Source organism: Oryctolagus cuniculus, chromosome 18 (genome assembly GCF_964237555.1).
Source record: "Oryctolagus cuniculus chromosome 18, mOryCun1.1, whole genome shotgun sequence".
In the NCBI taxonomy this organism is placed as follows: Eukaryota; Metazoa; Chordata; class Mammalia; order Lagomorpha; family Leporidae; genus Oryctolagus; species Oryctolagus cuniculus.
This window is the reverse complement of record NC_091449.1, coordinates 35,930,041-35,957,390: the sequence shown is the minus strand read 5'-3', so window position 1 is coordinate 35,957,390 and position 27,350 is coordinate 35,930,041. Positions and strand designations below refer to the sequence as shown.

General features: G+C 43.6%; 1 protein-coding gene and 1 long non-coding RNA gene across 2 annotated transcripts; both read left to right on the top strand.

The window, feature by feature from the left end:
- Nucleotides 1–995: 995 nt before the first annotated feature.
- Nucleotides 996–23,078, top strand: LOC138846794 (uncharacterized). Its single transcript, XR_011384315.1, has 4 exons — nucleotides 996–1,118; nucleotides 2,052–2,180; nucleotides 6,396–6,595; nucleotides 22,301–23,078. It is a non-coding gene; the product is annotated as an uncharacterized lncRNA (long non-coding RNA).
- On the top strand, nucleotides 15,790–16,731 carry LOC100353259 (large ribosomal subunit protein eL6-like). Its single transcript, XM_051846758.2, has one exon. It carries the CDS (start codon nucleotides 15,817–15,819, stop codon nucleotides 16,690–16,692), a length of 876 nt encoding a protein of 291 aa, XP_051702718.1. The 5' UTR covers nucleotides 15,790–15,816; the 3' UTR covers nucleotides 16,693–16,731.
- Nucleotides 23,079–27,350: the final 4,272 nt, after the last annotated feature.

Genomic DNA, 27,350 nt, shown 5'->3' with positions numbered 1-27,350 from the left:
TTGATTATAATTTCACTGCATCTCCTTCCACTCTGGGAGCTGGGGAACAGGGAAGCTTCCCTGGTCCAGTAATGTCAGGACTAAGCAGTTAAGTCTTTCTGACTTTAGTTTGCCATTAGTAAATTCGCATGGTTATCATTTCTGATGGGTCATCTTCCATTCTGGTCTCTATTAATGTAACAAATGATATTCTGCCTTTCATATTTTTTCTCCATTTCTTTGATATGTAGAAGCCAACTAGGATTGAAGAGCTTTATTTTTGCAGACCTCCCTCAGAGACACAAACAGATGTGTCCTCTCAGCTCACAGCAGGCAAATGATAGAGACTCACAATATTGTACTTGAACGTGCTGAAAGTGTGTTGAGCCCCTCCCCTTCCCATAACATGTATCCATGCACATTATAGACTTGTACCCCATGGCGAATGCGCATGTCTAGTTCCCTTTTTGAGAAGTGTCATACAATAAATTAGGGAGTCTGCCCTATGTATTGAACTGTACTTCACATTCTGTGGTGAATACAATAGAACCACGAAAGCTGGATCCTGATTGCACTACTCTACTCAGGGTTGAAATTCATTTTAAAAATCAAATAGGTCATAAACAGGGGAAGAGACGGAGGGAGAGAAAATTAGTAGCACAATTACATAAAGGGAAAAAAAACCCATAAGGCAATTGGTGAAAATCTTAAAAGTGTAACAGTCCCTTCCAGGGATGTAACTACAGATGATGGGATCCTTTTCTTTCTATTTTTCTTCAAACACTATATTGGAAAAACTTCATTGCTTTGATAAAATTTTGAAAATTCTAAGTTTTCTTTTCAAAACCAAGCCAAATTTAATTATCCTAAATTTTGAGATATGGGCTATTTTTGATGTTTTAATTATCTGGATAATCCAGAACCCTTTTGATTTCAAATGTCTGAGTCATTTTTCCGTGTGAGTCAATTGTGTAGCAACCATAATGGAATTTTTCTTTACTAATGGCAAATGTCTCAGGCTTTAGGTCATCTTGCTGAAGGCCAAGGCCCACAGACAGAGGCTAGCAGCACTGGAAATGAGGCCTCATGTGCACTGACCTACACTGCCCTGCAAATCGCCTTCTCTCCCTGTTCCGCAAGTAAGTTCCTGAGAGCCATCTGCACTCTGTTATTTGAATGAGTTATTAAATATTTCTGTTTAAATTGGTTCATTCTTCTTTGCTAAAAAAGTTAATTAAAAAGAAAAATTTATATCACTATCACATAATGAAAACTGGTGTCATCTGACATAAATAAAAAACAACCTATAACCATAACCCAAATGCAATTTAATGATATTAATCATGTTCTGTCTTGATACTGCTGAATGCTCCAGGTTCTGAGCCTGGGTACTGCTCTGTCTTAATTTTAAAGGGGGAACATTACAAATGTTAAAGCGAGGTTAGCGGCCGGCGCCGCGGCTCACTAGGCTAATCCTCCGCCTTGCGGCACCGGCACACCGGGTTCTAGTCCCGGTCGGGGCGCCAGATTCTGTCCCGGTTGCCCCTCTTCCAGGCCAGCTCTCTGCTGTGGCCAGGGAGTGCAGTGGAGGATGGCCCAAGTACTTGGGCCCTGCACCCCATGGGAGACCAAGATAAGTACCTGGCTCCTGCCATCAGATCAGCGTGGTGTGCTGGCCACATTGGCCATTGGAGAGTGAACCAATGGCAAAAGGAAGACCTTTCTCTCTGTCTCTCTCTCTCACTGTCCACTCTGCCTATCAAAAAAATAAATAAATAAGTAAAGCGATGTTAGTTTATTACTAAGAAATGGTGCCTTCTGGCGCTACTGAAAAGCACATCCTGAGACCACGCACAGCGACCTACCACTTAACATTTGTGTCACCAATGGTAGCTGCTGCCTTCCACATTTTAAGAAACAGAAAATTACTTCAGTGGCTGTCAACTCTGGCTGCACATTAAGAGTGCCTGGAAGTTTGGGCAGTTGGTCCGGAGCTTGAGACATGGGTGAGGATGCCTTTGTTCACAGCAGAGTGCTCAGATCCGATATCTTGCTCCAACTCCTGACTCCAGCCTACTGGTAATGCAGACCTGTGGGGAAGCAGTGATGGCCGAAGTACCAGCCAGCTGGTGGGCCTGGATGGAGTTCCCAGCTCCAGCTTTGACTTGGCCCCAATCCAACCCAGCCATTGTGGTTTTTTGGTGAGTAAGTCCACAGATAGAAGATCTCCTCTCTCTCTCTCTCTCTCTCTCTCTCCTCTTTACCTTCATTTTCCCCCTCTTATAAATATGTAAATAAGCTTTTTTAAAAAGTCCCTGAAGAATTAACACACACGTACACACACACACACACAAAATTCTCAAGCATTAGCAGTACATCAGAAGTGCCTGTTGAAACATAGCTCTGACTCAGTTTGGCATAAGATCTCAACATTTGCATTTCTAACAAGCTCCCAAGTACTACTACTGCCACACTTCAACACCACCGCACTGAAGGACAGAGGAGCCCCTTGTATCACTAACTTCAAAAACACTTTGCCTTCGAAGTTTTGTTGGGGCCAATCCGTGTTGGTCTATGTCGGAAGCAGAGGGCTGGAGCAGAGTTGCAATCCAAATGAATTAAGATGCACATATTTCTTAACCTTTACTCCAGCGAGGAGTACATCAGTTCCTACAAGTTGAACTGCATTATAAAGTAAATAGATCTGCTCTGCGAAAAGGTCAGTACACATGTTCTTCTACAATCTAATTTCAGTCTATTGCCCTATGCCCTGTGGCTCACACTGGTGCAAGAGACACAATGGTGAAAAGTTGGAATTTAATTGTCTCTCCTCTGCTAAAAGCTTCTTGATGCCCAGAATATTCATGACAGCTAAGGAGAAGAGCAAAAGAAGACAGGCTGGCCCAGCTGTAGAAACCCGCACGGCGCTTCCTTAAGTCTGTTTCGTTTCCAGTTTCTCAGCAGTATGTGGGAGAAGGCGCCTGTGAAGTCCTAGAGTGGTCTTCAGCTCTGTATTTTCTTGCCTCTTCACTCACTGCATGTCATTACCAAGAGCCAGATCCTAGGAATTATTTCAGAAAGCAGCTTTGAGCGTTGCTCTCACTGGGATGTGCTAGCTATTTGCCAGCCCTTCTGTCTATTGTGGAACTGCAAGTTTCTACGACTTAATAATTACTTTAATTTTACTTCCTACTGTTTTGAAGAACTCTTTCTGAATGAAGGGTACTTACCATTCTCCTAGAGCTTGCCTGGAACAGATACAGCTAATCAGAATGTGTAGAATTAAATAAGAGAGTAATTATGGGAGCCTGTGATGTGTTATAACAGATGTACCAAACAAGGATGGATCAACTCATTGCTGGGAAGAGAAATAATTTATTAAGTCAGCGTCAGCGAGGATCTTGCAAGGGGAAGTGGAAGCCTGTAACAGGGTTGGGGGGAGGGGAACTAAGGATTTTTGAAACATGAAACTTTTAAAAAAGATTCCAGATTCCGGTTATTTTATTTATCTTATGTGTTAAATTCCCATTTAGGTGCCTTTTCCTAGAGGCCTTTGGTGTTCAGTACTGTTTTGAATTGCCTGTCTCTGGGATATGGGTCCCTTTTGGGTTTAAATGACCATGAAGCAAAGGCCATTCAAGACAGTAGAGGTCAGTCGCTGAGAGCTAGTAAAGATAGCCCCAAGCCTAACCGTCTGATGCAATGTCTGGTTAGCCAAGCTACTCATCTCGCCCTTTCTTTTAAGGTGACCGGGAGGGGCGGGGCAGAAAATCAAAGGTAAGGGCAAAGGAGAGTTTGCTGCTGGTGGTAGCCTGATCCTGCTTCCCAGTTGCACTGGGGTTCCCATTGAACTCCAAGTCATGCTGGGATATCCAGGAATGTTTTCCCTAGGCACTGCAGGGTTAAAGCAGCCATATATTCAGAGTTCGTTAGCTAAGTTAGATTTTCTTCAATACAAACTTCATAATTTTTAGCTTTTTCTGTGGATCCAAATGCTTGATAGGCATGGTGAGGGGGGGCGGAAAAGGTAGAGACGAGACATATGTCCTTCTGAGACTTGTGGCTCACTGGAAGGACAAGACAAGCCCAGGCATTTCCAGATTTGTGGACAGCTCCAGTTCTTCATCAACTATCAGCGGAACAGTAATGTCTAATTATTCACAAATGGCCTAGTAGGTGAATTTGATGACACTTTTCAGAGGACCCCGGCCTTGATATGGTCTTAGGGAAAACCCTGACCTTCAAATCATTTGCTGTCATTTAACTGGTGTCATTTGGCAAAGAAAGACTAAGTTTTAGATGTCACGTTTCCATGGAACTCTTTCTTCATTTTTCCTCTGTACAATTTGTGTGTGATTTCTCATAGACTCTGTAGGAATATCTTCTCATGTATTTTTTCTTTTGTTCTTTTCTCTTTTTGTGTACATCTATTCATTGGTCATTTAAATCTTTATAAAATTACAAATGGAAGTATAATTTCTTTCTCATTTATCTTGTGTTCACAACTAGACATCAATGTTTTTGAGGATAAGAAACATTTCTTATTTGTTTTGTGTTTTTCCTATTGAAACAATAAATTTGCCAAATGAATATAATGGCCTTGGCTATCTAAGTCATAAATAGCACAAATTTCAGGTAGGAATAATGAGCAAGTAATTATTTCATTTACTCCATTTTTTTTTCTAATAGAGTGCTAAATGCAGTGGCCAAAGGGTATGTTACTAGTGTTATAGTTGTAGGCCAAATCAAGGCATGACAAAATATATGAGAACAAATACAGTTTTCAGCCAGAAGAGCTGGGTTAAAATCCCACATAGCTGGCACCAAGCTGATTCCTGGAAACCTTTAACCATATAGGTAGCCAGCACTTCCATCCATAAACTGGGCCTCACAATATTATTTACATTTGTTCCACACATGAATTTGGTGGGGTCAAATGAAATAATATGTAACAAATATAAAGAGAAGTCCTGGTCCTGTATAAATAAATTGAAATGGTTGTTTATGGTGATAAAATTGAGCAAAGAGAGCACACATTGAAAACCAGTGTAAACCAGTTTGATCAAGTCCAGACAATTTGGCAGTTTCAATAAATCTCATGGCTTTGTAAGGTTTTTACTGTTTAGTTGAAAAATCATAACATTTTCCAAAAAAACAAATACAAGCCTTCTTAATTTTGGCTGCCTTGTGGAATAAGGAGTACAGATGGTTACCAAATGGGCTGGGAGATTACTGGGAGGCAGCCGGATTAATTGCCTTTTTCATCAGGCCGGGCGATCTTGGCTGGAGGAAAGCAGGGTTGTCCCGTACTGTACCAGTACCTGCATGTGCCTGTTGAGTGCCACAGGCATGAGAGGATCCAGGATCTGCCCTTACATTCTCTCCCTGCTTCAAACCAAGCCCTCACAAAAGCGTGGAAAAGGTTAAGCACAGTTGCTGGTGCCTACATAACCAGCTGCTGAGTTTTGTCTCTGTGATCCCTTTCCAATAAGGGCAGTCTTATTCTCCTTGAGGATCCACTTGTCTCTCAGTTTCAGTCTGTGTATAGCTGGAGGAGATGACTCTACTCAGGTCTTAGAAAAGGCCTTGGGGAGGCTGGCGCCGTGGCTCACTTGGTTAATCCTCCGCCTGCGGCACTGGCATCCCAGATGGGCACTGGGTTCTAGTCCCGGCTGCTCCTCTTCCAGGCCAGCTCTCTGCTGTGGCCCGGAAGGCAGTGGAGGATGGCCCAAGTGCTTGGGTGCCTGCAACCATGTGGGAGACCAGGAAGAAACACCTGGCTCCTGGCTTCGGATTGGCATAGTTCTGGCTGTAGCGGCCATTTGGGGGGTGAACCGAAGGAAGACTTTTCTCTCTGTCTCTCTCTCTCTCTCACTGTCTATCTATCAAATAAAAAAGAGAGAGAGAGAGAGAGAGAGAGAAGGCCTTGGGACTCAAAACTTGGCAGATCAGAAAGCAGTTGTCCCTTGGTTTTAGGCTCCCCTTGCACCCCCGCCCCAGATACCAAAATCTATGGATGCTCTTTTCCCTTACATCAATGGCATAGTATTTGCATATAACATATGCACATCTTTTATATATTTTAAATCATCTCTAAATAACTTACAATACCCAGCACAATGTAAAAACTACGTACAGATGTTGTATTGTCCAGTTTTTTTAGGGAGTAAAGATGAAAGAAGTATGTACACATTAGGTATAATTGAAATTTTTTTCTCAAATGTTTTAAATTCATGGTTGGTGCCATCTCCCAATATGGAACTCGCAGATGGAAAGGACTGGCTGTATTGTATTACCCTGGACTTGCAGTTGGCTTCATGTGACCCAAGCCAGAACACCCATGGCTAGAGAGACTGAACACTAAAATTCGTGTTTAAATCAATAAGTCAGAGAAATCCCTTTTCTTCTGACACTAGGAAGATGCAAGATTGGAATTGTTGGAAGCCATCTGACATGTGGGAGACTATCTGGGAGTGAGGCTGATGTGGAAGAAAGAAAAACCCAGAGCCCAGACACCTAAGTGGGTGGTATCATCTGAATGTCTAGGCCCAGTGACCAACTAGTAAGCCTTCCCTTGGAGCTCACGATGGCAACACAACCAAAAGACTTCTCAGAGGTGAGTGGGGAACAAGTACAGTCCAGGAGGTTGTTATCAAGAATGAGGTGTTATATACCGGAATGTGCTTTACCTTCCCTTTAGTCAAGCCTCATTGGAGATTATCCTCTGCCATTGTCCATTTTTCCTAACTGGAGCGTTAACACTTCCTTCATGTTTTCTATTTGCTCTTTAAGTCTTGACTTCCCGGTAGACTGACATACTTGGAATCAGGGTATATTTGAGACTTGTTTTATGCCTCTTACGGGGCACACAGGCTTCTTAGAGCAGACAGTCTCAGTATTTCTCATATTGGGGCTATAAGGAACATGGGGATTGTACTAGTAAGATTTTTGTCATTTCAAAAAATACCTGAGACAAGCTATCTACCAAGGAACAAAGTTTATTTTGACTTACTGTTTTGGAGGTTCACAGTCCAAAGCCCTATTCATTTGGCATCTGATGAGGGTGGCAATTGTAGAGCTTGGAGCACACGCTAAGGAAGAATCCCATGGTGAGTCAGGGAGCAGAGAACAACTGGGCTGGACTCAAGCTAAAGCAATCACCGTCTCAAAAGAATTACCTTCTTAGAGCAAGGCCCTCATGACCTAAGCACTTCCCACTAGGCTCGCCTTGATGCCATGATCAGATCAAGCCTCCACCTTGTCAGTGCCACCACTCCATGCCTTTGGGGCCATCAATGCATGAGTTTGGGAGCCAAATCCCATTTCAACCATGGCAGAGCATGTGTTCAGTTCTCATCACAGAGGAAAGTAATAGCTTCTCTGTGTGCAGCCACAGTGACCTTAGTTAGGGTTGATCCTTGGCCTGAGTTAATATTCACTCCTCTTCCAAGTTCCAACAATCCTAATAAATCAGCTCGCTCCAAGCTGAGGCATTTTTGAGTTTGGGGCAGGGAATCAAGTGTACTCAAGAGCAGTCTTCACATTTCCTTCTCTATTGCCATCTACCGGGACTTGCACCACATCTCTCTTTCATAACATAGAACCTAATCAGGGAGCCAAAGCCATGCCATGTTTGGAGGATCAGCTCAGAGAGGACATCGGACCCTCTACAGCCTTGCCCTCTGGGCCCTGGATTGGAACTTGCAACTCAAGTCACATACGGTCATGGGTCTTTTACTTTCTCCCTACTTCTAGTTCCAGGGAGTGTTCAATCAGATCATTCAAGCTGACAAAGCACCAGAGGCTCTATTATTATTCTATTACCAAGGCCTCCTTTCTCCTCTTCCAGTCTTTCCCTTCAACAGAGTAGCTGCTTCTTCTTACAGCCCAAGAGATAGCTCTGTTCAAAATCAACAAAGAAAGCAGCCATGCCCCAGGATCACCTCAGCCAAGGCATTCTGTTATCTTAGTGACATTGTGAAGTGGCCTTTGATCGTTGCTTTACCAAGTACTTTCACCTGCACAGCCTTGGTGATGCTTTATAACACAGTAACTCCGGACATTCAGTCTGGCGATGGTACCCATGATCCCATAGTTTGTAAGGAACAGGGCCAAGTTTGGGAAATCTGTGCCTGACTTCTTAACCTTTTTCAATATCATTTCTGTTTTTATAATATCAACTGTAGGGTCAAAAGATGGAGAAAAAGTCCATGTTTTCCCAACACTTTGCTTATCTCTCTTCTTTAGCTTCTCCGGGTATAAGAGTCTTGCCCAATCTGATCCATCTGTGTAACTCTGACCCAGTGGGGCTAGAAATTTAAGCCGATTTCTTTGGGACAGAGTTTCTAGCTTCTCTCTCTCAGGACTGATCAACCTGATCAACCCTGAGGGTTCAGTGGGAATCGGAAAAGAGGTTATAATGGGTTGGTCCTCTAGACCCTGGAAGCAGAATCGCTCCTTCACCAGACAAGTTGTGATTATTATGAATGATAAAGAGGTTCCATGCTTTATTATTCTTAGTTTTAAAAATTCTGTAGCAAATGTTTCTCTATGCACCATAACTGATCATTTTAATTTTTTTGCTTTCGCTATAATAAAAATTGACGTTAAAGGATGCCTGAGGCAATGTAATGAGAAAATGAAATTAGTTTTTCAGTTGACTGATCAAAAGCATTTTAAATGTGATAATAAACAGTTTATTTTACTCTTTTGCTTATGACATAATTAATGGCAAAATATTTTTTCTGAAATTCATATTGTCTGCCCAACTCTCCTTCCAAGTGCCAGGAAAATAATATTTTTGTGATTGCCCAGACTGAACAAAAGAAAAATAATAAACTTTACCATCCCCTGCTAGAAGAGAGTTCATAATCTTTTTCTAACCCTTCTGGTCTGTGGCCAGTATTAGACCAGTCAGGTGGGAGACCTGTTGTCTGCTAACTTTCCTTCCCGGGGGAACAGCCATAATTCTCCATTGAACTTGAGCCAGCATTCCCAGTTTCTTGTTGGTCATTCTTGTTGGAAGTAACTCCCCTCAAGCTTGACAAGCTCAGGTTTGTTGTCAGTATTGGAGGGCATAGGTTAAAAAGCAATGTAAACCGGATGTAACCCAGCAAACTGAATTCGAACTTCTCGACTTTGAAAAATGTTTTGCTTTTTCTCCACCAGCAAGAGAAAAGGATGATGGATTCGAATGAATTTTAAATTGGAATTTGAAAAGCTGGCTACTAATTTCAACCATGACGATGACCGAGACAGGCAGTCACTCTATTTCCAGCCCCTCCACCCCTAAGTTAGAGACGAGGCCTTTTGACTGATGACATAAGTCTTTCATGGGGGAAAAAAAATGACTGCAGAGTTTTGATTGCTTTAAGGTTAAATACATGCCTCTAGTGTGTTAGAGAATTTAGGAACAGGTCTAAGGCCAGACTGAAACATCTGGGCCCCCAGGCAACTGATAGGATCTTTCTGAGAATATGGTTTTGCTATAGAGATCAAAAGAAGACAAAGAGGCAACAGGGTAGGGATCAGGGAGAAGGGTTTTTCAGACGTTAGGAACAGCAGGTGCAAGGTTGCTGAGGTGAGGGCAGTCTGACATGCTGAAGCAGCGGTGAGGAGCAAACAGGAAAGCAAGAGCAGTAGGAGGACGTGAGGTCAAGGAAGCACCAGGGGGCCACACCGTGGGGAGGGCTCTGGGGCCCCTTTGGCTGTCACACCAAGGGAGAGAAGATGCTTCATGGAAGTTAGGGGCAGTGGGCGACAACCTGGGACCACACACAGCCCTTCAGCTCACACACCACAAACCCAGATGTGTTACAAATAATGCTTCCACACCCAAAACTCTCATTGGTCCTCTACCTACTCTTTTCACCTGCCAGTCTCTCCTTCCATGGGGTCTTTCTATTTTTTTTTTTTTTTTTCTGCTCAGATCACACATTTCCTGAACCCTCCAAAGTGTTTTCCTCTTCTTGGTCTCTGCTCAGAGTTTCTGCCTTCAGAGGTCTTCCACGAGCAGTCCAAAGTAGTTCTACCCACTCTCATGGGTTCTTCTTCATACTCCCTTATTTTCCTCAAACACTTCTCAGCAGCTAGATTCTCTTGTTTAATTTTTTGTGTGTGCATTTTTGAATGCATTCTGCACAAAAGGCAAGCTCTGTGAGAGCAGGAACCTTGTCATTTTTTATTAGGTCTACATGACTGGGAACTTGACATTGCCAGGCACACAGCAAAAATGCCAGAGGCTTCCTAAATGTTTTTGCATGAGAAAGCGCATGTGTACTGATACTCACGTGGATCACTAAATGAGGGGAAGCAACTACCCTTTCCTCTGCTTTTTATTTCCTCCGACTCTGAGGTGCTCTGAGCCTTCCACTAGGTTATCGTCTGCAAGACCCTGAGTTCTTAGTTGAAGAGGGGGCGATGCTTGACAGGATCCAGGAAGAATTCCATAGAACTTTCTAACTGGACTCAAGTACTCTAAGATCTACTTGTATAGTCTTGTTGGAGAACACATGTGAAACTGACTGGTACAGAATTGCTGGAACATCACAGCTGCTCAGTTGAATCTGAGTCCAGAACAGACAAAAGTGAAGAGTGAGTAATTAGATTCTATTAAATAATAGGCGTTACGGGTAAATGTATTGAATAGTAAATTCTATTTCTCTCCATACATGTTTCTAGAGTGATTAGTATGTGTATGGGGTTTGACTAAAGGAAGAGAAAAGAAATACAATATATTGAGTGCTTAGCATGTGTGAGGAATTATAGTAAAGATCTCACATCTCACTTAATCTTTACAACAACCATAGGAGGTGGATCAGAGTCCTGATTTCTAATGGTGAAAATATTGTGACTCAGAGAATCTGAGTGATCTCGAGGGCACAGTCTTTGGCTTTCTGACAATACTGGTGGCTGGATAATTGTGGATATTTTCAGTTTCTGAATTCAATAAAGATTACCTAGAAAATCTTTTTACTTCTCAACATTTTATTTTTGAGCATTTTTTCCAAAGAATACATTATTTTCACACTTTAGCAATTCCAGAGAAATACCTTAATTTATAACATGTCCTTGAAATTGAGGGTCATATAGGGTTTTACATATCATCTTTCTTTGACCATTAATATATATTCAAATCTATAGAAAGCTTTGAAATTCATCATTTTAACCCGATTAAGTAACCACATCAGAAACAAACATGAGAAAACATTCAGGGTCCAGTACTGTAGCACAACGGGTTAAGCCACCATCTGCAGTGGCAGCACCCCATATGGGTGCTGGTTCGAGTTCCAGCTGCTCCATTTCCTTCCCAGCTTCCTGTTAATGGCCTGGGAAAGCAGTGGAAAATGGCCCAATTGCTTAGATCCCTGCTGTCCTTGTGGGAAGCCTGGAAGCTCCTGACTCCAGAGCTAGGAACTCCTGGCTTTGGCCTGGCCCAGCCCTGGCTGTTGCATCCATTTGGGGAGTGAGCCAGCAGATGGAAGATCTCTCTCTCTCTCTCCATCTCTTCTTCTCTTTCTGTAACTCTGCCTTTCAAATAAGTAGGTGAGTAAATAAATAAATAAATAAATATAACAAATTTAACAGTAATAGCCTAAATAATCCAATTAAAATCAAGAGTGCAATAAAGCTGTTGGCACTAGGACGGGTGTTTGGTGCAGCAGTTTAGCTGGCACTTGAGACACCTGTGTGCTGTATCCACATGCCTGGCTTAGAGTACCAGCTCTGCTCCTAATTCCAGCTTCTTGCTAATGCACAGCCTACGAGACAGCAGGGAATGGCTCAAGTACTTGGGTCTCTGCCACCTGTTGGAAGTCCAGAATAAGTCCCTGGCTCCTGGCTTCCGCATGGCCCAGCTCCAGCTCTTGCAGTCATTTGAAGAGGGAAGCAGTAGATGAGAGATATCTCTATATCTGCTTCTTTGCCTTTTTACCTCTGTCTCTTTGCCTTTCAAATATAAGATAAAGTAATAGTTTTTAAAAATTGAAAGATGGAGCCAGCATTGTGGCACAGTGGATCAAGCTGCTGCCTGGGATGCCGGCTTCCCACATCAGTGCAGTGGTTCAAGTCCTGGCTGCTCTACTTCTGATCTAGCTCTCTGCTAATGCTCCTGGTAAAGTAGCAGCAAATGGCCCAAGTGCCTGAGCTCCTGCCATCCATGTGGCAAACCCAGATGAAGTTCCAGGATCCTAGATTCCTGGTTGAGCCCTGGACTTTGTGGTCACATGGGGAGTGAACTAGTCTCTCCTTCTCTCTGTCAGTCTTTCTTGTAAATAAATAAAATCAATCTAAGCAATTTTTAATAAAAATTGAAAGAAAAAAGATGCTTGCAGTCACCAAAATCTTTCAGTATTTGAGAATCTTAGACAATGAAGTAAGACATGAAAAAGAAATAAAGTATAAATATTGGAAAGAATATAACCATAATTTTACATCATATGATTGCTTATAAGCAATTATCAAAAATAAGGCAAGTGAGGGGGCCAGCACCATGGCTCACTTGGCTAATCCTCTGCCTGCAGTGCTGGCATCCCATATGGACACCGGGTTCTAGTTCCTGTTGCTCCTCTTCCAGTCCAGCTCTCTGCTGTGGCCCTGGAAGGCAGTGGAGGATGGCCCAAGTGCTTGCACCCCTGCACCCGCATGGGAGACCAGGAGAAAACACCTGGCTCCTGGCTTCGGATCAGTGCAGCGCCAGCCGTAGCGGCCATTTGAGGGGTGAACCAACGGAAGGAAGACCTTTCTCTCTGTCTCTCTCTCACTAACTCGATCTGTCAAAAAAAAAAAAAAAAAAAGGCAAATGAAAAACCATCAAGATCAATAAAAATATCAGAGTAATATAAAATGATTATGTTGTACTTTCCTAAATTCCAGAATTCATCAACTAAAAATAATAAGCCCATATTAATATGAATAGCAAATACCAAGGAATAACAAATACACAAAGTTTCTACTAGAAAACCATGACATTTCACATCTGTAGCAACTATGTAATTTAGGAAAGCTTTGAATACATAGACATCATACTGGAATCCTTAATGAGAGGTAACAGTGTTCAATCTCTTCCATGTCGATCAATGTATTATATACAATTTCAGTGAAAATATCAATAGGACCTTTTGAAGGGTAGATTTTTGGGAACGGAGACCCAAGATCATAGTGAACATTACTGAGAAGAATAAACCTACAATATAGTCATTTAAATTTTTGAAAAGAGCCGGCGCCGCGGCTCACTAGGCTAATCCTCCGCCTTGCGGCGCCGGCACACCGGGTTCTAGTCCCGGTCAGGGCGCCGGATTCTGTCCCGGTTGCCCCTCTTCCAGCCCAGCTCTCTGCTGTGGCCAGGGAGCGCAGTGGAGGATGGCCCAAGTGCTTGGGCCCTGCACCCCATGGGAGACCAGGATAAGTACCTGACTCCTGCCATCGGATCAGCACGGTGCGCCGGCCGCAGTGCGCTGGCTGCGGCGGCCATTGGAGGGTGAACCAATGGCAAAGGAAGACCTTTCTCTCTGTCTCTCTCTCTCACTGTCCACTCTGCCTGTCAAAAAATTAAAAAAAAAAAATAAATTTTTGAAAAGGAGATCCAGTTAAGGGGAGGACACACTATGTCCAATAGCAGGATAGTCAGCAAATATTGAGATTGATTGCCATTCTACCCTGTGATCAGCCCTGAGCCAATGTGAGTGGGATGCACCATCCTTAACCTCGTATAGAGGCAGGACTACCAGGTCCCCTGCCGCTTAGCTTCTTGGCTCCATTTAAAACTCTGTTGCTGTATCTGCCTCCATTTCTAATATGCAGCCTCTCAAGTAGAAATTTTGTCTTGCTCATGTTTTATTCCCAGGATACAGCACAGCTTTTTGGATTCTAATTAATTGAGACATTACTGTAACTTGGGATAGGAAGCAAACTGAACAGCCCCTGATTGCCTTGTCTTCTCTTGTCTGATGAATCCAGGGAGAATTCCTGGAGGAGGTTTGATTTTACGAGCCATTTGATAAACGACTTAAGCTCACGGAGAAGAGAGGGTGTCCGAGGACACTGCTGCTCCAGACAGGTTCAACAGGAGCTGGAGAAATGGCTTCATTGTGATCAACCCTGAAAACTGCTGACCAGCTGCTGCTCTTCCAGCTCCTGTGTAGTCATATGTCCAGGAATGTTAAAAATCCTTGTGCACATGCGAAAGGAGAGAGGAGCCACGTGGCTCGCACTGGGAGAATTTGCAGCGTGTGCCTTGTAGGCGATCAGACTCTGCTCATCATTCCTCATGGGTACCAGACCTGGTGGAAGACACCGGGGTCTGACTGTCCTTCTCATCTGACCCCAATCGCTGCCCCATGGGCATTTGTGTGGTCTCCCTTTGTGTAGTATGGTGATTGGGATTGGAGAGGGACTTAGTATCTTTTCCCTGATTATCGTAAACTGCGCATAACACGTAATTTACTATGTTCGCCAGTCTAGAGGGTAAAATTCAGTGCATTAAGCATGCCCACATTGCTGTGCAGCCACCAGCACCCTTCCCCTGCAGACTTCTTCATCTTCTCCAATGGAAACCCCAAGCCCATTTAAAAACACAATTTTCTTTCCCCCTACCTCTTGCCCCTGGCAATCACCATTCTTTGTTTCTATGAATCTGACTCCTTTAGATACCTCTTGTAAGTAGAATCCTACAATATTTATCCTTTTGTTACTGGCTTATTTTACTTAGCATCATGTCCTCTGGGTTCATCCAGGCTGTTGTATGCATCAGAATTTCTTTCCTTTTTCAAGGATGAATAATATGCCAATGTATGTCCACACCATATTTTGCTTATCCATGCTTCTGTTGATGAACACTTGAATGTGACTCTTCTATATTTTTATTGCTATGAGGAGAGGAAAAGGCAGGTCATCACACTGTGCCTGGATGTATCTTCACTGCCAAATGAGGGGCATTATACACTGTAACTAAAACTGCACACGAGTAGAAGTTGCAGTCAACCAGATTGCTCCAGAATTCTCTAGCGTGGGAATCTCTAATCATGGAGAAATGCAAGCGAGCCTGTCCATCATCAACAGGGAATATCAACAGGGAGAGGGCCGAGTTGCTTCACTCTTAAAGACCTTCAGCTCTGTAATTCTGGAGGGGATGGAAAGTGGATGGAAGAATCCAGAAAACGGAATCAGAAACTGGCTACGTGACTGTAATAGAACGGAATGACACGAGTGATCCAAGTAAATACAGTGGCAGATTTCTCTCTAGAGATGTAGGTTTTTCTGCAGATGACTCTGGGGCAACCTCAGGCTGCAAGAAAGAGAATGACTAAGTCCTAGGTCTCCCTATCCCACTGATGTCTACCAGGGTCATTCTGCTTTGATTGGCTTTACATTTTCAGATCTTTTTCTAGGTTTTGACCAAAAAACAAAGCATTCATTAAATTCCTTGACCCATGCAATGAGAATTAACCTATACTGAGGGCTGGCTGCTCTTCTCAGCGCTTAATATGCGTTGTGTCATTTAACTCTCACCACAACCCCACAATGTAGGCACCACTGTTATCTCCATTTCACAGATGAGAACACTGAGACTTAGAGAAATGCAGTCACTCACCCAGAGTCATACCTTTACATACTGGGAGCAGGTTCATTGATTCCTGGGGCTGGTTCTGATGCTGCAATTGCCTACAAAGGGTAGTCAGGCATCTAGATGATTTTTGGTGTCTTTAGATTGGAAAGAGGAATTTGTGCTTAGTATTTCTATTCAAATATTAACAGATGAAATAAATTATACTAAAGCTTTATTATTTCAGTCATTTAATAAATAATATATTTTTAGAGTTCTCTTTCCCGTCTTGCAAGATGGCGGGTGAAAAAGCTCCCGCTGCAAAGCCGGACGCTACCAAGAAATCTCCAGCCAAGAAAGCCGATCATGCCCGCGGCAAGGCGAAGAAGAAGACCCTCGCGGAGAAGAAGCCCAAGAAGGGGAAGCCCCACTGCAGCCGAAACCCCGTCCTGGTGAGAGGGATTGGCAGATACTCCCGCTCCGCCATGTACTCCAGGAAGGCCCTGTACAAGAGAAAGTACGCGGCTCCCAAGTCCAGGATTGAGAGGAAGAAGAAGAGGGAGAAGGTGCTGGCTACCGTCACGAAACCAGTTGGTGGCGACAAGAATGGTGGCACCAGGGTGGTCAAGCTTCGCAAAATGCCGCGGTACTATCCCACCGAAGATGTCCCTCGGAAGCTGTTGAGCCACGGCAAAAAGCCCTTCAGTCAGCACGTGAGGAAGCTGCGGGCCAGCATCACCCCTGGGACCATCCTCATCATCCTCACGGGGCGCCACAGGGGCAAGAGGGTGGTTTTCCTGAAGCAGCTGAGCAGTGGTTTGCTGCTTGTGACTGGGCCTCTTTCCCTGAATCGGGTTCCCCTGCATAGAACACACCAGAAATTTGTCATCGCCACCTCCACAAAAATTGACATCAGCGGTGTGAAAATCCCGAAGCATCTCACCGATGCTTATTTCAAGAAGAAGAAGCTGCGGAAGCCCAGACACCAGGAAGGCGAGGTCTTCGACACCGAGAAGGAGAAATACGAGATAACAGAGCAGCGCAAGGTTGATCAGAAAGCTGTGGATTCGCAAATACTGCCGAAGATCAAGGCTGTGCCGCAGCTCCAGGGATACCTGCGGTCTATCTTTGCTCTAACGAACGGAGTTTACCCTCACAAACTGGTGTTCTGATTTCGGAGGGGAAGCTCATTAAATAACGAACAACAACAACAACAACAACAAAATAATAATATATTTTTAAAATTTATTTGAAAGGCAGAGAGAGGGAGAAATACAGACAGACACAGAGATATCGTCTATCTACTGATTCACTCCTTAAATGCTCACAAGAGCCAGGACTGGACTACACCACTGAAGCCAAGAGACAAGAACTCAATCTGGATCTCCCAGGTGGACTGCAGGAACCCAACCACTCCAGTTATTGTCGTAGGGGAAGTCCCTGGCAAGGCTTGTTCCAGGTTTTTGTCTCCATGTGAGAAAGAATTCAAAGAAGAGACATAGAAAAGGTGAACAGGAAAGCAAGATTTATTTGAAGGGAAAGTGCACTCTCAAGGCACAAGAGTGAGCACAGTTGGCTGTAATTTATAAGATTTGGGGTAAATCTTTGATAGAATAGGGGGTGGTGCCTGGGGCAGGGCTTAACTGAATATTCAAAGGAGGTGGAGTTTGGGATAGAGCTTAAGTACCACTGGTTTCTGTGCCCCTTTTTGATAATCCTAGACATGTTCTAGTGTCAAGTGACTGTTGGGTAATTTCATTTTCATCACAGGCGCCCAGCCTGCACCCATTTTGGATATTTCTAGCCAGTGAAGTCCCTGCAGCTGCAGCTGCATAGGAGTTGCAGGGCTGGGCAGCACCTGTGGGGCTGCAGCGCAGGTGCTGGCCGTCTTCACTTCCTTGCTACCTCCCTGCTGACATCAGTATCCTTACCGCCTCCCAGGACGTGCACCAGCAGGACAGTGGAATCAGGACTGGAGCCAAGACTTGAAATTAGACACTCAGATGTGGCTTGCGGGTGTCCCAAGGAATGCATTAACCTCTGTGCCAAAGGCCTGCCCCCTTTAATGAGTAATTGATGACACTGCAGTGAGCCTGAAGGTCTCCCCCTCCCCTCCCTACCCCCTCTCTCATGAAGCCTCCCCAGGTCCACACAGTGACCACACTGTCCAGCTCCTGAAAGCACCATGAGTTTTTCTCGCTTCCTGACTTCAGCAGTGTCATCTGTCATTGAGACCACCACCCTGCACTTGGATGGACTGCAGAAGCTCTGCCCAGCTCTCCAGAGGTCAATACATCATAACTTCTGTTACATCATAACTTCTATTTGGTGACAAAGATATACTGATTTGAAATGCCCACAGGAGCAAGTAAAAGGGATGGGAACTACTGGTCAGGAAAGAGGGAATGGAATGTAAAATCCTTTGGAAAAGTCAACAGACCCGCTAAGGTCATCTCAGCCTAGAGTTCTTCAAGACTCACCTGGAGGGAGACACTAACTGCAAGGAACAGTGGTGTTGGCCAGGTACTCCACACAGAAAAATACAAGGTAATAAAGCATGCTTACTTAGATGATTTTATAAGCACTGCTATTATCCATGGAGAAAAAATGCACTGTGAAGCTCAGGGTGCGGAGGACTCTCCTCCTGTGTGTGCACCCAAGCCTTATTCAGTAGTTTGGACAAAAGTCTGATGAAATGTAAAATTACTCTACTTAATCTGAATTTCTCATGCAATGCGTGTTAATATTTGTCTTCTTTTTTTTTTAACCTAAGTGGCTCAATTGTTAAGTTTTCCATCACATAACCACTGAATATGCAAGATATAAACCACAGGCAATTAAATGATAGCCAAGGAAGTAGGGCTGACTTGATTAAGCTGGTGTGTTGTTAAGATTAGGGACACAGCTCCAGCCCACCACTGAGCAAAATAGTATCTCCTGCTGAGGGCCCCCCATTCCCAAGACATAGCAAATGCCCTGGGTGCTGGCAGATAGCTGCAGTAGTGGGAAGGGGTTTGAGGGGCAGCCCGCAAATCCCTCCCCACCACCTCTGCCTAATCCTATGCTAGTTTTGTGTCACTACAGCGAAATGCATGAGGCAGGCTAGCTCAAAAAGGAAAGATTTCTTTTGGCTCATGGCAGTGCTGGGTCACAGTTCAAGGCTGCTGAGTCCCTTTGATTCAGCCTCTGGGGGTGATGTTCTTGCTTGCAGAAACCCAAGGTGCACAGCGTATGACACGGCAAAGAGACAGGGAGCACACATGTCTGTCTCGGCCCCTCTGTCATCTCCCTCTCCTTATAAAGTTTCTCAGTCGGTGGTCTTGCTCTTCTTAGGGAGGCATCAAGAGTCAATGGTGGGACCCCAGCCTAATCACCTAATCTCATCTTCATCACGTAACGAAAGGCTGGGACATCTAAACACCGGAACTGAGTGCTTCTGCTTTCTTGGGACCATTTACTTTTTTTTTTTAACTTTTATTTAATGAATATAGATTTCCAAAGTACAGCTTATGGACTACATTGGCTTCCCCCACCCCCCCATGACTTCCCTCCCACCCGCAACCCTCCCCTTTCCCGCTCTCTCTCCCCTTCCATTCATATCAAGATTCATTTTCAATTTTCTGTATATACAGAAGATCAGTTTAGTATACATTAAGTAAAGAATTCAACAGTTTGCACCCCCATAGAAACACAAAGTGAAATATACTGTTTGAGTACTCGTTATAGCATTAAATCTCAATGTACAGCACATTAAGGACAGAGATCCTACATGAGGAGTAAGTGCACAGTGACTCCTGTTGTTGACTTTACCAATTGACACTCCTGTCTATGGCATCAGTAATATCAGTAATCTCCCTATGCTCCAGTCATGAGTTTCCAAGGCGATGGAAGCCTTTTGAGTTCTCCGACTCTTATCTTGTTTAGACAAGGTCATAGTCAAAGTGGAGGTTCTCTCCTCCCTTCAGAGAAAGGTACCTCCTTCTTTGAAGACCTGTTCTTTCCACTGGGATCTCACTCACAGATATCTCACAGAGATCTTTCATTTAGGTTGTTTTTTGTTTGTTTGTTTTTGTTTTTTTGCCAGAGTGTCTTGGCTTTCCATGCCTGAAGTACTTTCATGGGCTTTTCAGCCGGATCCGAATGCCTTTAGGGCTGATTCTGAGGCCAGAGTGCTGTTTAGGACATCTGCCATTCTATGAGTCTGCTGTGTATCTCCCTTCCCATGTTGGATCGCTCTCCCCTTTATTTATTCTATTGGTTAGTATTAGCAGGTACTAGACTTGTTTATGTGATCCCTTTGACTCTTAGTCCTTTCATTATGATCAATTGTGAACTGAAATTGATCTCTTGGACTAGTGAGATGGCATTGGTACATGCCACCTTGATGGGATTGAATTGGAATCCCCTGGTATGTTTCTAACTCTACCATTTGGGGCAAGTCAGCTTGAGCATGTCCCAAATTGTACATCTCTTCCCTCTCTTATTCCCACTCTTATATTTAACAGGGATCACATTTCAGTTAAATTTCAACACTTAAGGATAGCTGTGTATTAATTACAGAATTAAACCAGTCATATTAAGTAGAACAGACAAAAAAAATACTAAGAGGGATAATGTGTTAAGTTGTTCATTAACAGTCAGGGCTATGCTGATCAAGTCACCATTTCTCATAGTGTCCATTTCACTTTAACAGGTTTCCTTTTTGGTGTTCAGTCAGTTGTCACCGATCAGGGAGAACATATGATATTTGTCCCTTTGGGACTGGCTTATTTCACTCAGCATGATGTGTTCCAGATTCCTCCATTTTGTTGCAAATGACTGGATTTCATTGTTTCTTACTGCGGTATAGTATTCTAAAGAGTACATATCCCATAATTTCTTTATCCAGTCTACTGTTGATGGGCATTTAGGTTGGTTCCAGAGGACCATTTACTTACAACTTGGGATATAAACTCCTGTCTGAGATCAGCGGTCAACAATTTTCAAACCATAATACACCAGGCTGTGTGTTCCTTTGGCTCCTGGACCTTTTATTTCTTGGAAGCATTGAGTATAACATGGGTGTGATACAGGGGGAAGAGGAGGAATCCCCGAGACACACCATGGAGTTGGCGTATTCCCTCTTGCTTTGTTGATGGCCCCTTTTCCATTTCCTTCCAGGACTCCCTTTCCTGTGCCCAGCCCCTGGAGGTTGTGACTCCCACATTTTCATTCCTACTTCTTAGTTTTTTGTTCAGCAGTGAGAAGATGATGCTCAAGCCCTGGAAAATAGAACCAGTGCCAGGTGGTCCTACAAGTTAATGAGGACAGCTAGTTGTAAAAGGGGTTGGAAGAGCTGCAAGGCCAAACAGTTGGGCCAATCCAGAGAGCACAATAACAGACCAATATCAACACTCCTAGGTCAGAGGAATAATGGCAGCAAGTGGCAATGTCAGAGCCCCAGGGCCAGGGCTACCTATAGAAGCTGAAGTCATGGGAGAGGCTGTCCGGCTGGGAACTAGAGCCATCGAGAAAGACACAATACCCCTGGATACAGCACTGGAAACACAGGGGAGTGGAGGTGGAAGAATCTTACTGTCCTGTTCCCTGCCTTCCCTTCTCCTTTAGGGTCTCCCGCTGGGTGAAGCCAGGCAGGAGCCAACAACACTTAAAAAAAAATCCAATAACCAGAAGGTGAAGGACAGTGAATGGATCTAAGAGGAAGCAACGAATAAGAGCTAGTGCTTATGCCCTTAAATCCCTAATTATGAAGGGGTAAGGAGCATCTGAAGATTTAGGTTTACTATTCCTTCTGGAAAAGTAATGGGTCTTTAATTAATGTCTCATCAAGCAATGAATAATCTACCTGGAATCTTCCTAGAAATTCTCAACCTTCATAAGGTTTTTCAACTCAATACAGAAGTCTCAACTTCTTTTTAAATAGAGGTCATTTTGGGTTGATTTATTTTATTTTATTTTTTAGGATTTATTTATTTGCTTGAAAGGCAGTTATAAAGAGGCAGATGCAGAGAGAGAAAGAGAGAGGTCTTCCATCTGTTGGTTCACTCTCCAAATGGCCATAATGGTGAGAGCTGGGCCAATCTGAAGCCAGGGGCCTGGAGCTTCTTCCAGGTCTCCCACATGGGTGAAGGGTCCCAAGGACCTGGGCCATCTTTTACTGCTTTCCCAGGCCATAGCAGAGAGCTGGATCGGAAGTGGAGCAGTCAGGACTTGAAATAGCGTCCATATGGGATGTCGGCATTGCAGGCAGGGGCTTTATACCTACTACACCACAGCACTGGCCCCGTAGTCTCAACATCTTAATTCTTTCAGAAACTATTCTAAATACTTTCTTTTTTAGTTAATATCTTCCTTCATTCAGATGGGGAAGCATTTCATCCCAAATGCTTTCATATGTAGCACGTCACTGGACACATTGATCATTCTGGTGATGGGAGTTAAGGATGAACGTATTGAGCCCACTATATAGATGAGGAAATAGAATCTTAGAGATCTGGAGACACCCAGGGGCTCTGTGACTTGTCAGGGAAGAATGAAAATGGAATGTAGATCTTCTGTATGGAAGCCAGCAACCATGGTAAAGTGGGTCAAAAGGGAGAAAGGGAAAGGAGGTAGAGGTGAAAGCTAGAGTATGTGTTTATCTGACATTTGACTGAATTTTTTTCTGTAAGAATGGGAGGAGAGGGGCCAGCTCTCTGGTATAGTGAGCTAGGCCTCTCCACCTGTGGCACTGGAATCCCACATGGGCATTGGTTCATGTCCTGGCTGCTTCTCTTTCAGTCCAGCTCTCTGCTGTGGCTTGGAAAAGCAGTGGAAGATGACCTAAGTCCTTAGGACCCTGCGCCTGTGTGGGAGACCCAGAAGAAGCTCCTGGATCCTGACTTTGGATTGGCTCAACTCTGGTTATTGGAGCCATCTGGGAAGTGAACCAGAGGATGGAAGACTTCTCTCTCTCTCTACCACTGCCTTTCTCTGTAATTCTACCTCTCAAATAAATAAATAAATATTAAAAAATAGAAAAGAATGGGAGGAGAGGCCAACATGGCTTAGTGGGTTAAGCCACTGCCTGTGATGCTGGCATCCTGTGTGAGTGCAAGTTCATACTGGCTGCTCCGTTCCAATCCAGCTCCCTGCTAATGGCCTGGGAAAGCAGCAGAAGATGGCCTAAGTGAGTCCCTGACACCCATGTAGGGAGACCAAGAAGAAGCTCCTAGCTCCTGGCTTCAGTCTGGCCCAGCCCTGGCCACTGGGGCCATTTGGGAAGTGAACCAATGGATGGAAGATATCTCTTTCTCTCTCTGGTTCTTCCTCTCTGTAACTCTGACTTTCAAATAAATAAATAAATAAATAATAAATCTTTTTAAAAATTGAAAGTCTATATTCATTGAACACTAACTCCCCCTTCTACCCTTCTCCCACCCTCTAGCATTCTACTTCCTGTCTGTATGGATTTCACTGATCTAAGTACCTCATATACATGGAATCATACAGTACTGTACTTGAATTTTTGTGTCTGACCTATTTCAGTTAGCATAATGTCTAGCAAAATTCCCTTCCATCTGGGGGCAGAGTAATATGGTTTTGTATGGATATACCCTATTTTCTTATCCATTCATTTATCAATGGACACTTGGGTTGTTTCCACGTTTTAGCTATTGTAAGTACCGTCATTTTGGATGTGGGTATACAGATGTCTCTGAGACGCTGTTTTTAATTCTTTTGGGTATAAGCCCAGAATTGGAACTGCTGAATCATACAGTAATTCTATTTTTAATTTTTTGAGGAAATGTCACGTAGCAGCTTCACCATTTTGCATTCTCATCAACAGTGCACAAATGTCCCAATTTTTCCACATCTGTGCCAATGCTTCCTTTCTTCTTTTCTTCTTCCTTCCTTCCTTTCTTTCTTTGTGACACCCAATGGGTGTGAAGCAGTCCCTCATCATAGCTTTGATTTGCATTTTTTAAATGATGAGTGACCTTGAGCATTTTTTTCATGTGATTATTGGCCATTTGTGTATCTTCTTTGGAGAAATGTCTATTCAAATTCTTTGCCCACGTTTGAGTTGAATCATTTGGGTGGGGTTCTGTTTGTTTGTATGGAAAGTCATTACTTTTTATCTCTCTGGAATTTTCAACAAATGCCTACTATAGATTTTGCAGGTGCCTGGCTATGTGCTGAGTTCTAGAGATGCACTCTTGAGAAAGAAAGAATTGTTCCCCTCAGTGTGCTCCCTATATAGAGGCCTCTTCAGATCGAATGGTTCCTCCTGCTGTTGAGAGAGCAAAGAATGTGCTGGGTGTGAAATGGGAGGGGCAAAGTCTGGAGAGTTCCCTGAATTCAAGACTCTTTCCCTGATTCCTACATAGCCACTCATTCTACATCTCCATGGTTTTTTTTTTTGGGGGGGGGGGGGTTGGAGGAAATGCAAGATTAAGCTCTTTTTTTATGTTTTGGAGATGTGAGTCTTTTTGATGGGCTAACAAAGCCTATCATGAAAAGGACAAAAGGAAAGCGTGTTTTATGAGAGGTAGAGAGCAATGGAGGAAGAGGAGAAAAGCCACGGAGATTCCCCTGGTTTTGGAGGGAGCAGAGGCCTGTAAGATACGCTGGGAAGGCTGACTGAGCACTGTTCTAGACCAGCTTCCTCGTGGGGTGGCTGAACCTTAGCGTCTTCTTGCTGGTGTGCAGGGGATTCTCAGATGCTGACAGATTTCCCAGACCTCTGCAGAGTGACCAGGTCCAAGAAACTAATGGGAAAGTGGACAGAGAGGCTTGAGTGGAGAGCAGGGTGGGCTGGAGGCCAGAGCTCTTCCCTCTTTTTGTTCTGCATTCTGAATTCTACTCCAAGTCCAGCAAAGACTGAGAAGCGATTTCCCATCAACCTCATGCACTTGTGGCTTAAAGGAAAAGTTAAGCTGAAGGATGAAAGATCTAGCATTGTGGTAGCCATAGCCTGAGTTTTAGGACTGACAGTCATGCCTGTGGTGGGTACAGTAGTTGTTGACTTAAGACAGAGTTACGCCAATTGAAAATAAAAGTTCTAAGTGCATTTGATACCCCTAACCTATCAAACTCATAGCTTAGCCTAGCCTGCTCTGAACACGCTCAGAACACTCACATCAGCCTACCGCTGGACAAAATCACCTAACACAAAGTCTACTTTATAATACTGTGTTGAGTATCTCATGAACTATATTGACCACTATACTGAAAGAGAAAAGCAGAGTGGTTGCATGGGTATGCTCTCCTCTCATCATCAAGTTGCAAACTGAACCATCGTTAAGTCAGGACCATCTATATTTCACTGGGATACTATTAAGAAAGCACCATAGAATCTGGCCACACGCTCACCTGTAATGGCTTTTCAGCTCAAACTCTCTGAATGGTGCTTACTGTCTCTTAACTCACAGGGTAATCCTTGGCTCCTCTGGTACATTGCTTCACACTCCGTCCAGGAATTCAAGGTGAGCCCCACTGGTGGTTTCCAAGGAGAAAGACAGTTTTGGAATCTTTGGTTCCTTACCCAGGGAGCTTTGAGGCAGAGTTTGCGCTCCTGCAGGAGTTACAATGTTGCCATCTCATTTAATGGGTAATATGCACAGGGATAGGTTAGATTGCCTCCATTATTCAAGGAGCTACATGTGCCTGGTAGCAACAATTACCAAGTCGCATAAATACAACAAAGTTAATTAAAATGTTAGCTGATATAAATAACCTAAGGTTATTGAACATTGTTCCATTTTGAATTAATAAATACGCAAAGGTAATGTTTATAATTAAAGCTATAATTTATCTTCATGCTCTGTTTGTTTAATAGCAGTGGTAATATAACGCTACATGCAGAAACGTAGTAATAGATTTGTTTAGCACTGACATTATAAACAAATGTCTCAGTCTATTTATTCTAAGTTATGATACAGATTCTTTTCACATGCATCTGATGGCCTTTAAACCATTTAAAATGAACTGCATTAACGTAATCTAATCTTGATACTGAACATAACATTTCAGTTTGAATTATCCTGAATCCATGATCCATTTTATTACTCACAAAGCACTTTATACATTTATGATAATGGCAAACCTTGCTCTGTTATTTAAATCCCATTTCAAAAGGGATGTTATTTTTTTTAAATAAATAAACCCCACACATTTGGGGCAGTAAAGTACAAATAAGGAAAAGTCCGCGCCCAGCTAGCCCTTTGACAAAGCAAACAATTCAGATTTTTATGACATTAGCAAATAATAAAGGGAAGAACTGACATTTACAGTTGATGAAATTTTATGTTATAACAGATGATGAAAATGGAATGAAAATCACACGGAAAAATGTGTCCACGCGGCTCGGCCATTCTGAGGAAGTCTCTACCTGTGGCCTGTCTTTGGGGATACCTCTCCCACTTTGACCTTTCTGCAGCCCTCGTGAAGTCCCTGGGGGTACCCTGGGGGGAAGCCTCACTCCGCCCGCCCGGGAGCCTGGGCGACCCCTGCCCGGTCTCTCCCCTTCTCTTTCATCCTGCCCTCTCGCCACTCCCTCGTCCCTCCCTGCCATTCGCCAGCTGCGGGACTCCAGGGGACCCTGACTCTCCACCCTCTCATTTAAATTATAATCAGCGCTCGGCCCACTCGCCCGGACGCTTGCAGGGCGCTTTGGTAGAAAAAGTTCTGTATTTCTTGCTGCTGTTCTTCTAGTTTCTTTTTCCTTAGCATAGCTTCTTGTTTCTCCAACTCCTTAATCCTTTTTAAAATAAATGTTTCTTCTGGGTTTATTTGTAGTCCCTGGAAGGAGTTTCACTTTATTTCAGTAGGACAATTTCATTGGCTGTCTTAGAAACGGTTGCCCCTTAAGTCAAATAAACAACCCAAATAATTTTTTAAAAAGACATTTCTTTCTTTCTTTTAAAGGAAGCTGAAATGCAGCCAGCCTATTTTTGGAGAAAGAATGGACCAAAGAGGTTTTTTTTTTTTTTCTTTTTAAATTTTAAACAGATTACACACTTTGAAAAATCCTAAAAGGATTTTAATACTGCAACCTCAGAAATATGGGAAGGATTTAAATTTGGGATTATAAGCCATCCCAGTGCAAAATCCTCCTGTGAGCAAACAGCACATTCTAGGGGACGAGTGTCGTCGCAATGTCCACGCGGGCCGCCTCTCCAGGTGGGCTGTGGGCCCAGCGGTGCCTCCCTGAGCCAGGGATGTTGGGATGCCTACTGTCAGACGTCTCCAGCCCTCCGCAGAGGCTCAGAGGAGGGAGCTGAAATGGGTGTCTGCATCCGTATGTGTTAGCCACAAGCTCTGAGCAAAGAGGCAACGGGCTTGCGTAAGAGAAGGCTATGGTACAAGAAAGAAAATACGACAGGCTTCAGCCCTCTTACATTCCCTTTAGATTCAGATTTTCCAAATTGCACCCTAGTTTGATCCTTTTCCATGAGGGACATCTCAGGATTATGTAAATGAAGTGAAGTGAAGTGAAGTTGGCGGGGTAAAATCCTTGCCCTCCTCAATTCTGGTTTCTAGTGGCCATGAAGCTTGTCTTCTTTTAAAGATTTATTTTATTTTCTTGAAAGTCAGAGTTACAGAGAGAAATATATATATATATATACATCTATCTATCTATCTATCTATATATAGAGAGATCTTCCATCTGCTAGTTCACTCCCCAAATGACCCACAAAGGCTTGTGCTGAACTCAGGAGCCAGGAGCTTCTTCTGGGTCTCCCACGTGGGTAGCAGGGGCCCAAGTACTTGGGTCTCTCTCTGCAGCTTTCCCAGACACATTAGCAGGGAACTGGACTGGAAGTGGAGCAGCCAGGACTCGAACCAC